Consider the following 12,028-nt stretch of genomic DNA (forward strand, 5'->3'; position numbering starts at 1 on the left):
TTCCATAAAGATGGCTGGCAATGGACATAGCGAGCCTGTGTTTCAAATGAGGGAGGTGTGTTGGGCGAGGATTGTGGGCTTGAGCCTGTTTTTCTGGCACGGGCACAGAGATAAACAGTGACCCCATTAGCTTTCCCTCAACTCGACCTGCTTTCAATTCATCATGAGTTATTCAGCTTATAGTATGAAGCTTTTGTCCTGTTCTGCAAAAGCCAATCCCCGTCAAAGCCAAAGACTTACTTCACCATAGCCCCACCCTTAGCCCCACCCTTCCTCTACCGCCACTCAGATTATGGCCCAAATTTGGCACATTTAGACCTATCAAAAAACTAGTTGTTTGAGTGACAGATGGCGTACGTGTAAGATAAAGCAAGGGGGCGGGGTCTTGTAGGATCTTATTATAGCTGTGATTTAATTTCTGTAATTGATGTACAATTGATTCCAGGAAGTTAATCTATTCACCGAGCCTCAAAAGTCTTCAGAGTGTCACTGCGGAATGAATGAGCTGTTACTCTGATCTAAATGCGCTCTCGACTATTGCAGGAATGTTAGTTTAAGATATCATGAATGATTAACAGTTCAGAGCAATTATACTCCTTCCTTGGTATGCTGAATCAAAACCTGTGCATATTAAAAACACACTCCTACACATTCTTACCTGTGAAAGTTTATACAATTTCTTCAGGAATTTAAATTTTGGCAGTTTTTACAACTGGAGGCTGTGCAATGATGTGCCATTTTGAAACTTTTATTGTGAGTGAAATTTTTATTATGAGTGATGACACATTGTCCGTTCCATTATGGTGGACACGTTGACTTGTCCGTGAACTACTGAATCCCTTCACGAAGGGCCCTTTCAGAAGTCCGTTAGCGAAGGGAACGTGCGATGGTCAATTAATGGAAGTGATTTCCATTTGTGATCTAAGGTAAGGAGATCTTGCAGTGCTTTTTAATGCAAAGTTGCAGTTGATTTCGAGTTCACATAAAAAACACACATACATTAAATTTGTCTATAAGACAAAATATTTTTAATCAGTGATAGAAATATTTTTTAAGACGGTAGTGTAAGCAAGTTTAGTTTGAAAACGTTTAATGGTAAATAAGAAACAATTAGACAATATTTGAATAAAATAATAATAAGAAAAACTATTTATATGCAACAACTGATGGAGTGCACGCGCAGCGTTGTCAAGGTAACATTTGGTCAGTCATTCCCTTCGCCAAGGGAGTTCCAAATGCTAATATGAGACAGTAATGCCCTGCACCCTTTAAAGAACACACTTTAAGTGCTCTGCCTTTCGAAGGGAGTAGGGCATAGGGATGCTCACTTTCATTTGGAATTCGCCCACTGTCTCCACGACTGGCACAGGAAGGGGAGGGGATTGAAGTTTGTTTGCATTTTGGACAGAATGGACAAATGGCTTCAAATCTTTAAAAAACAGAGAGAAAGCCTATAATATGCTGCTTCATGGTTATCACTCGAAATTAAAATCCTCACCAATTATCCATCTTAAATGAAAAATCCTTCAATATCCAAGTCATCTTGTTAATCTCTTTATACCAAGACCAGTTACTGATATATTTACTAATTACTGATTCTGATGCTCGACTATACAACAAAAGTTTATATAGCCATCGTTTGTGCTTATAAACACCGTAATTCATGGATAATTTTAAAGCAGTAGTTCAGCATATATCACTTAGTGGCAGTGTATAACACTTTATATACACATCGACTTTCACTTTAAAAAGAGTAGCTTGGAAATTCTCATCTCATGTTGCAAAACAGGGTCAGAATGACATGAAAATAATGACCAAGTTTTCATTTTTGGGTCGGCTATTACTTTTGAGCTTCTGGTTTAGAATTTTGTTACACTTTTTCTTTTATTTTTCATCCTATGACACTGTTGTATTTCTTCCCTACCTAAGCAAAATGACAGCTAACATTACATTTTCCATATGTCTCTTTAATGGTGGAAATACGGCATCCTTTAACCTTTAGAAATAGACTCATTGAGCGACTGCCATACGCTGGCTGGTCTGAATGAATGAATCATTTAACACATACTGACAAATAATTCAAGCACCAACATTTTGAAAGAATATTTAGACTTTGCTATGGCAATATGGCATTGGAATTATTAAATTACAAACTTTTAAAGAAAGAAAGGCGCATCAGTCGTTTAAAATTACATTATTCATTCAATAATGTAATTTTCTCTAGAAGTAAGACAGCAATAAGTTGTATTTGGGGTATGTAATCATCCAATATCCAGTATGTGAATGTCTGTGGCCAGGACTCTATTGACATACTGTACTGTGAATGTATTGTAAGTATTGTTTTTCTCTCTTTTCTTGTACCAGCAGGATGGGATCTCAGAGAGTTTACGGATTAAAGGTATGTTCAAAACCTACTTCTCTCTCTTTGTCTTTTACATAGTCAATCAAATATAGATTGTGTACTAATTCATGCAAAACAAAACTGTACCATTAGACTGACCCTTATATAAAAATACTCTTATATAATAAAATAATGTTTTTCTTGCCGTGAAAAAGAAAAAAAAACTGGGCACGATGGCAGTATTTGGACTGAATGCATGTTTATTTTGTGTGAAGCAATATTGGCTACTCAAGCGAGCCGTATATAGCCACATTAATTATCATTCTAGCAAACAGTCTGTGGTTTAAGGTGTAAATCACGTGTTGGGCTATTGCCCAGTAGTCATCTGTAATAAGACAGCAGAAGAGTTAATCATATGATGCCAAGAACCTACGGAGAGCGCTGAGATGTGAAAAATCCATCTCGCTCCTCAGTCTCTGTGTGAGGTGAAGTCCCACCATAAATTTTATCTCAGGTCAGCTCAAAGGTGCTTGTGTTAGCAGCTCCTTTGCCTACAGGTAATATAATCAGACTTTAATAGAGAAGCAGACTGTATTACTGCAGAAGGTCAAAGCTGTTCTGTCATTGTGATAAAAGACAGGATCTCACTTATCTACAGCTGTTCAATTAAACGGAAGCTCTCTGTTTTTTATCTTCTCTGCCTTTTAAAATCAGCGTGAAATCAAATAGACCCTGTTTCTTAATGGATGTTTTTGATATAATAGCGAGCAGTTAATCTTTGCTTGTTATTAAAAATGTTCTTCATAATTTTGAATCAAGATTCTCTTCTTCTAAAATACCTTTTCTGTTTTGTCGACATCACTTAAGCCACTGTTGGATAATGCTAGCAGACAACCTAATTGTTAATTAGTCAATGTTTTAGCAATCTCACATTTAGTCCATCCAGTATGTTTTAGAAGGATAAAATCAAGCCCTGCCTAATTTTAAACATCTTTCTACTTCCAAATTTCACAATAATTCAATGTAACTTGCTTTTTTTTTCTCTCGCTCTCTTTTCTGAACTTTACAGTTTTTGAATTTACTAGCATTTCTGTGTGAAAATTGTTTAAAAGCAAATTCTACACTGAATTTATTCAGTGTATGTACACTTTGGGCACATTAAAAATCTTTATGGGCCAAACAAAAAGGCCTATGCACATAAATGCACAAAATAGTCTTTTATTTTTCATTTTTATTTTTTATTTTTTTATTATCATTTTATTTTTATTTATTACCCAATTCAAGTCAAGTCAAGTCACCTTTGTTTATATAGCACTTCATACAATACAGATTGTGTCAAAGCAGCTTTACAGTGGCAAACAGGAAAACAGTTTGTCAATAACGCTAGAGGAAAATAACAAACAGTCATTTTCAAGTTAAAGTCAGTTCAGTGATGATTCAGTGATGTCATCATCCTGTTCAGCTCTCTTTCAGTAGTGTCTGTGCAATCAGTTAAGCACCCCAAACTAAGCAAGCCAAAGGCGACAGCGGCAAGGAACCCAAAAACTCCATCGGTGACAGAAATGGAGAAAAAAACCTTGGGAGAAACCAGGCTCAGACAGGGGGCCCGTTCTCCCCTGGCCAGATGAAACCAGCATGGCGTGGTTTAATTCCAGGCTGTAACACAGGTCAGATTGTGCAGAGGACTTGTCTGGTTCCCGTGGTTTTGTCTAACAATCCTTTAATGGATTTTAATTATAGAAATTTGATAGTGTGTTATGCCAGGTTAAAGAGATGAGTTTTTAATCTAGATTTAAAGTGACAGCGTGTGTCTGCCTCCCACACAACTTTAGGTAGATTGTTTGAGAGTTTGGGTTCTAAATATGAAAAGGATCTGCCATCCGCAGTTGATTTTGATATTCTACAGGTATTATTCTATAGGTATTATCAAATGGTGAGAGTTTTGAGATCGCAGCAGACGTGAAAGACTATAATGCGATAAGAGCTCGCTCAAGTTTTGAGGTGCTAAACCATTTGGGGCTTTATAAGTAATAAGTAAGATTGCAGAGCAACCACCCAATAAAGCATTACAATAATCTATCAATAATCTAATAATCTTGTGGTCATGAATGAACTTTTTTGTATTTCATAGTAAGAGCATTGGTCGTAATTTATATATAATTTTAAAATTGGAAAAATGCGGTTTTACAACATGCTTTCAATACGATAGCAAATAAGAAAAGCGGTGTGGAAATGTTTTGGGGGCTTATTCCAGACTCTACTTAAGATTCTGCCTGGAAATTATTTTTTTTTTGAAGAGTTGTTTTTAATTATTATTAATCATTTTAATTATTCAGTCTAATTACTCTGCGTTTAAGTGGATTAAATTCTGACTTAGGTATATTACCTTAATGGAGTTTTTGGAAGATTCCTCCCATGACTGCCTGAAATGCTTTTGATAAAGCTGATTAATTTCTTTTGATGAAGCTCATCTATTTAATAATTATTTCAGCTGTTGAAGTACATAAAGCTTTAGTGGTGAATACACTCAGTACTCAAGGCAAAACCACTTTCATCTTAATTTGTGACATGGCAAATGTTGCCTGCTTGTGAATTCAAAGTGCAGACTAGAGCACATGAAATATAACTGGAAAGAATATGAAGCCAACTGAAATTGGCTTTCAGAATTTGGAAATGAGAAAAACTAAGACAGCATGCACAAGCGCATAGCAGAATGGCCCTGTAATTGGAATCTTAAATGAAGTGGCTGGCATATCCACATTTCCACTGTGCAGCTGAACACAAAATATCTTACTACTGAGGGTGAAATCACATCTTTTTGGGTTGAAGAACAGCTTTTTGTGTAATAGTATGAAAATTGGAGGTAATGTATTTGGACCACCAGCCACTCTACACTATTACTCATGCCCAGCTCTCATTGCATGCAGGCAAGTTCTATGCTTCTCACACAAAAGCTTTCAAAGACAAAAGCTTTCTAGACTTTTTTTTTTTTTTCAAATACTATCTTGATGGGGTGTGCGCATAGAGCTTTTAACATGCACAAAAGCAGGCCTGGTCCCCTGATTCTGGCTTTCTTTATATTGTTTCAACTTTGCCATCGCTATTCAATTTAATAATGTGCACACAGGGATGCCTCTTTGGCCTGCAGTTGATGAAAACATTTTTGAAATGCTAAAGGATTTAGCTCTAAATTCTATGTTAATCCTGAAATCTCTTTAGCTTCTTTGGGATTCCTTTTCACTTTTTGAAAGAGAACATTGCATTGTGTCTGGTGAAAATAGAGAGTGGTGCTAGACTTACTGCCAGACTGCAGTAATTTTACTCGACAGATTTACTTTTGGGCAACTGCCCACCATTCGACTAGCTACTGAACATCCCATGTGTACTTATTCGCTAAATTTAATTGAATTCTGTTTATGCAAAATACAGTATTTGCTAAATACTGTATTGTTTAGTATGCCTAAAGAGGAGACGAAGAAAGTATTATGTAATTAAATGCTTCATGGAAGATGCAGGAATTTTCTAAGTTCAGTATAAGTTAAGCCCAATCAACAGTATTTGTGGCATCATGTTGACTACCACAAAAACTATTTCCGCTTGTCTCTTCTATTCATTAAAAAAAGCAAAAATACGGTTACAATAATCCACTTAACAATGGAATTGATGGGGTCAATATGTATATGTTAAAATACTTATTGTTTTAGTAGTATAGACACAAAAGGTAAACAACAAGTGTTAATTTGAGTGTATTCTAAAAATGTTGCATACTTTTTGTGTGAAGTCAATATCCAGTTTTACAACTTTTAATGCCATTACAATGCAATGTCATAAACACTAAAATAGTAAAAATTATTATGTAAACAGTTTTACAGTTCAAATAATGTGTTTTAATCGAAGAGTTACTATTAGTACTTTTTGTAAAATTATAAGCTTTTTCTAAAAATTTGACCCCATTCACTTTGATTTTAAGTTTTATACTGTAACCTCGATTTTTTGCTTTTTTTTGTTTTTAGAAAAGACAGATGAGTCAAAATTATATTTTGCAATAGGTAATCAACATTATAGCACAAATGCTGTTAAAAACTGGATAATTCTTTGAGACCAGGCCACTGCACCCAGTGTGGTAAAAGTCTGAGCACTACTACTTCTCAAATTGGTCTTTGACCATTAAGACCTTTAATTTAATTTCAGAATAGGCTTTCAACCCAGTAGGAAAAATTAATGTTGAATTTCATGAATATTCATAAGTAGAAAAGCCAATGAATGAAGTGGGAGGGTGTCTAATTTCAACAATGGGATTTGCACAGGGAAGGTGATGAATCTAAAAGACTCATATGGGAAATAAACACTTCTGTTGTTTCTCTTAACAGATGTTGTCTCAGCGACACTGAGAGAACAACCCAACACCTCTATTCACATGCTGAGAGTGTTTTTAAAAGCCCCACTTTAGCAGTTCTTATAGCCTATCTACATTCCATTACCATAATGCTAATAAGTTATTAAATGCGTATTAGCATTCAGCTAAAAACTAAGTAATGCCCCAGCAATGTATAAATAAGACTAATCAGACAAAATGGAAAAAAAGGTTTTTTTTTTTTTTTTTTTTGGAATCTTCCATTTTCCTCCTCAAAAACCACTGTGAGGTTTAGCAAGCACCAATATTTTTTAGCTCATTTCTCTATTGTTGCAGTTCTGGTGCATCTGGCCAGAACTGAATCTTGCCAGCTCAGTAAAGTAAACTGCAATGGTAGCATACTATAAAAATAGATCACTAGATGAATGACAGACTATATGAATAAACAGGACAAGTGATATTTGTCTCTTCAGCTCATTTAGACCTAATAGGAGAGTGTTATTTTATGGTGGCTGAAAGTGCAGAAATATAAACTTTTTTGTTGTTGTTGTTTTTCTCTTGTAGCAACAGCCTCTCGATGTTATTCTATCTCTTGCTATCCTTTTCACTTTGTCACTCATTTTAGTCACTTTGTTGTTTTTATCCCATTTCCCATTAAGTGGTTCTTTTGGGAGTTGTTTAAGGAGTAACATGGTCTCCAAAACCTAGTGAACTGCCTGCTGCCTTACATTGGCAGTTTTCTAAGGCAACATTTTACTGCAATGGAACATCGAGTGACTAATTTGGAACACTGTACATAGGCACACATAAGACTATTGATTTCAATAGAATTTTGGTGTTAGCGTGTTGCTTTGCTAAAAACTAAAACAGGATAGCAAAGCATCCTATATATATATATATTACATATATGTGTGTGTGTGTGTGTGTGTGTGTGTGTGTGTGTGTGTGTGTGTGTGTGGTGTGTGTTCATTCTTCAATCTAATGATTTGTTTGTTTGTTTGTTTGTTTGTTTGTTTGTTTGTTTGTTTAATTAATTTTTTTAATTAGTTATTAGTTGTTGTTTTATAATGTTTTCTTTCCCATAGACCCCCTAAAACTCCTTTATGGCCCCCTAAAAATCCCTGCTCTTTTGAAACGCCCTGAAAGACAACCACAAGTAGAGATGATGCATATGGTGATAGTCAGAGGAATTACTCAATGGTACAGAAATGGCTTAATGCTATATGAATTAGCAGGGGGAGGTTTCTGCGGGGTGTACAATTACTGAAGCATGGTGCTGCCTCATAAATAGTCTAACTCAGTGGGACTTAATGACAGCTGCATTTTAATGGGGTTTAACTCCCCTCACTTTACAGATCTTAAGGATTCCACCTCCTGAGCTTCAATTGATCTTATAACCAATGACTTTGCCACTGAGCTGCTTCTTATTGAAACACTATATCTACTGCTTTATGGGAACCAGTCTATAACTGCATCCGCATCTGGCTAGTCAATAGCTGTAGGGTGCCTTTACACTTATAGTCAGTTTGGTAATTTCTTAAAGTTCAGGCAAAAGTCAATTGCACTTAATTTGCATTTAAACAGTCATTAGATCTGTAAAGTTACTCAGTAGAACAGATTTTTTTTTTTTTTTTTTTTTATTACATAGCAAATCTTCTGAGACTGACTGGAGATAAACAATGTTGCCATCTAATGGTCATTTGCTTGCTTACTGATAGATCTAGATATTAATAAGGAAGATAGAGGAAAGTAAATAGTAGTCTTCAGCTTCAAAGTGGAAATCAGATTGTCCTTGGTCCTTTGAGGTGAAAGAGTCCCATACTGTACTATGAAAGCCTGCTATAACTTGATAAAAGAAGACAAAATTACTGAAGCTAAGCTATTTATTTTATATATTTGGTAATATAATTGATATTTTGTATAATAATTTATATACATTTATATAAATTATACATAAATCATATAATATGTAAATATATTTATTTATTGAAAATATTTATATATTTTTTTTCATGTTCGCTAGATATTGACTTTGAGTTTGACTCAATCTCAGAGTTAAAAGGATGAAAAAGAAATGAAAATTCACCATTTGTTCCTTTGAGAAGCCTATTCGTATTGAGGCACAGTATGTTGCTTGGATTGGGTAAATGTGATTTAAGGTCTCTACAAGAAAACATTATTGAATTCTACATTTCTACATGAAAAGCTTCCTGTTCAATCGCTGGAATTTACCAGCATTATGACATAAGAGCGAATATTTTTAAATGTAAATCTTTAAATTCTCCAAAGGAAATCACTTAACACTATACCCAGTCTATAAATATATATATATATATATATATATATATATATATATATATATATATATATATAGATATATATATATAGTATTTGTGAACTTTAATTTAAAGGGATAGTTTACCCAAAAATGTAAATTCTGTCATCATTTACTCACACTCAAGTTGTTTCTGACCTGTATGAAAGTCTTTCTTCTGCTGAACAAAAAATAATATATTTTGAAGAATGTGGGTAACCGAACAGTTGATGGTCCCTACTGACTTCCATAATATTTTATTTTATTAATTTTTTTATATCCTTACTGTAGAAGACAGTTGGGACCATAACTGTTCGGTTAGAAAGAAACTATACTGGTGTGGAACAAGATGACAGAATTTACATTTTTTGGTAAATTATCCCCTTTATGTTTCAGATTTTTAGGGTCAACCTCTGAATCGCTTCGTCATGGAGTGATATTTGCTTTTATTAATAATTAAAATAAGTGAATTATGCATGCAGTAACACTCTTACTAAGTTTATTGTCTGACTAAAGCAGTTTGTTGATGGTGTTCCATAGCTGCTCTCGTTCCATTCGGCAGCTTTATCAGAGCTGATCTGTGTCAGGTAATAAAGGAAAATAAAATAATAAATTAGAAATAATGCCACAACTGATTCAAAACTGACGTGTCTCGGAGGACGCAGATCGCAGATCATTAAGCCTGAGATGCTGCAGCATCTCGCTTTAATTTAGCGAGTGCTGACTTGTGAATTGTTGTGCTTAGTGATTGTACAGCAGCATGGTTTAATGAATGAAAACCCGGGAGCACATCAAACTCTGTGTTTTTCCACCTTTCCCATAGCAAAGCTTTCTATAAATATGGCTCCCCTCAGCCAGGTGCTTGTTAATACAAACCCCAGAGTGATGAGAAGCCGTCGTTTTGTGATATCTCATTCTGCACTCCAGCAACAACTCTGGGATAGATTGGGTTTGTTTAAAGGAATAGCAGAGTAGTTGGTAAAGAGACAGCAGATGGAGGAGTAATGGCAGACAGGTGAGCGCAGCATGTTTCTGTGTCATCTTTCATGAGGAGTGTGAAGCATTGTTTGAAGGCTGTTTATCCGGATGTGTTTCCTCTGTTTTGAAGCAGCAGAGTCCACAGAGGCTTCTTAAAGGGCTGCAGTGAGCCGAGCTGAAAGCTGCCAAGTGTTGTTTACTACATTACCCAGAGTCCCTAAGGACCGGCTTCTGTGCTGGAAAACATCAGATGGCCTGGGACTCGCACCTTTGGTGGTGACAAGAGAATGAAATGATGACTCAGTGTTAAGAGGAAAGAAACAAAACCCATGTGTTTAAACAAAGGCTCTGAAAGTTTGGCATGTCACCGCTCATGCAAACACTTTAGTGTCAGTGTTTATTTGAAAGACGTTACGCAGAATTTGAAAACAGACTTTAATGCCCAATTCACTGAGAGAAAATAAAGTGAGTTGTTTTTTTTTGTTTTTTTACCAGCATCATTAATCTTAATGTTTAGACTGTATTCAGGCTATATAAAATGTTCTCTTATATAAATCAAAAGGTAGAAGTAATAAAAAAGTAGGTGCCCAGTGGATATATCTGATTTCATTATTGTTTGAGCATGAGAATAAAACTAATAAACTGCATTATTTATTTATTTATTTATTTTGGTCCCTGAAGCATAAAACTAAAACATACCCCTGACCACAGTGTATATTGTCAGGGATATCTTGTGTTCTTACTATTTTAAAACTATCTTTATGTTGTAATGGGAATCTTGTTGTAGCCTGGTAATGTGTAAAAAAAAATCTTTGTCTCACAGCAGACCAATATACAGCTGTCCATCTAATTCTAAGATATTGTGTAGCATTATGTGTAGAAAGTGAATCTATGTGACTTTTTAGCAGTGTTGTTACAAAAGTATTTATTTTCCTATTCATTTTTTCCATAGAGATTTCAAAACAGAGTTTAATGCCAAAAAACAATCCAACCAACTATGAGATTGACAACAATATTTGTGTGTTAGGTGTAACGAGTTACTAAGTAATGCATTACTGTATTTAAGTAATGTACTTACTTATCCACTGAAAAGGTAATGTAAGGGATTACTGTTAATTTGTAGGTAATTTAAGTACAGTTAATTATAAAGTACTTGCATTACATACTGTAATTTAAACTGTTCTAAAATCAGTATTGAATTTGAAATCTAAATTTATCATCTAAGGATAAAATTGAATGCAGTGTCTTTAACCCTCTGTGTGCCAGCATGTTCACATGCAGTTTATTCTTATAACAGAGAGAATAATCTAAAATACCTCAGATACAGATAACAATAAAATCAATCGAATCTGTAAAGGGTCTACCTTTATTTGTGTACACTGACAATTCATTGTGCAAAACTTTGTGCTTTTGTTAAATAAACAAAACAAACAGGGTGCGCTTTCTGCCGTCTCTGTCTCCATTAACTTCTCTCTGAAACACATCATAAAAAATTAACCAAAACTCAGCAAATATTTTACACAGATACATGAGAAATATATTTATAGAAAGCGTATTAAGTGTCTACTTTTAAATGATCCAATTCAATTTGGAAAAAAAAAACGAATGTTCTCTGATTATTATTATTATTATTATATGATGGCTTCAAAAGAAGCATATATAATACCATTGATTAATAGCCTCATATATTTTGAGGTAAGTCTCCCTTGAAATATATACACAGAATGGTTAAAAATCAGTTTCTCTGTGGAGAAAAAGAATGGAACTTTTTTGCTTCTGAAACCAGACAGCACTCTATTTATCATGACAAATGGCTTTGTGCAGATGGATATCAATTACAATAGCTAAGATATGACAAGCATTCACAATTCTATTCCAATACGTTGCTCTTTCTCACAGCTAATAATTTTTTTTTCGCAAATATAGAGTAACAGATGTGCTTGTCCTTATTTTGTCTGGAAGTCTTCTGGTGTACATCTGTATGAGGAGATGTGACTGTATCTGACTCTGAAGCCCTGTGCTGAGCTCTTATTAGTTATCA

At 34.7% G+C, this 12,028-nt stretch overlaps 1 protein-coding gene across 1 annotated transcript in view; it reads left to right on the top strand.

Annotated features, from left to right (window-relative positions):
* Window positions 1–3,860: 3,860 nt before the first annotated feature.
* LOC122147438 (follistatin-related protein 5-like) overlaps window positions 3,861–12,028 on the top strand; it is an 80,730-nt gene continuing 72,562 nt past the window's right edge. The window contains exon 1 of the mRNA XM_042770017.1: window positions 3,861–4,008. Within this exon, the coding sequence (XP_042625951.1) occupies window positions 3,966–4,008 (43 nt within the window). The 5' untranslated portion in view covers window positions 3,861–3,965. The remainder of the gene's footprint in view (window positions 4,009–12,028) is intronic.

This window comes from Cyprinus carpio, chromosome A14, assembly GCF_018340385.1.
Source record: "Cyprinus carpio isolate SPL01 chromosome A14, ASM1834038v1, whole genome shotgun sequence".
NCBI classification, from domain to species: Eukaryota; Metazoa; Chordata; class Actinopteri; order Cypriniformes; family Cyprinidae; genus Cyprinus; species Cyprinus carpio.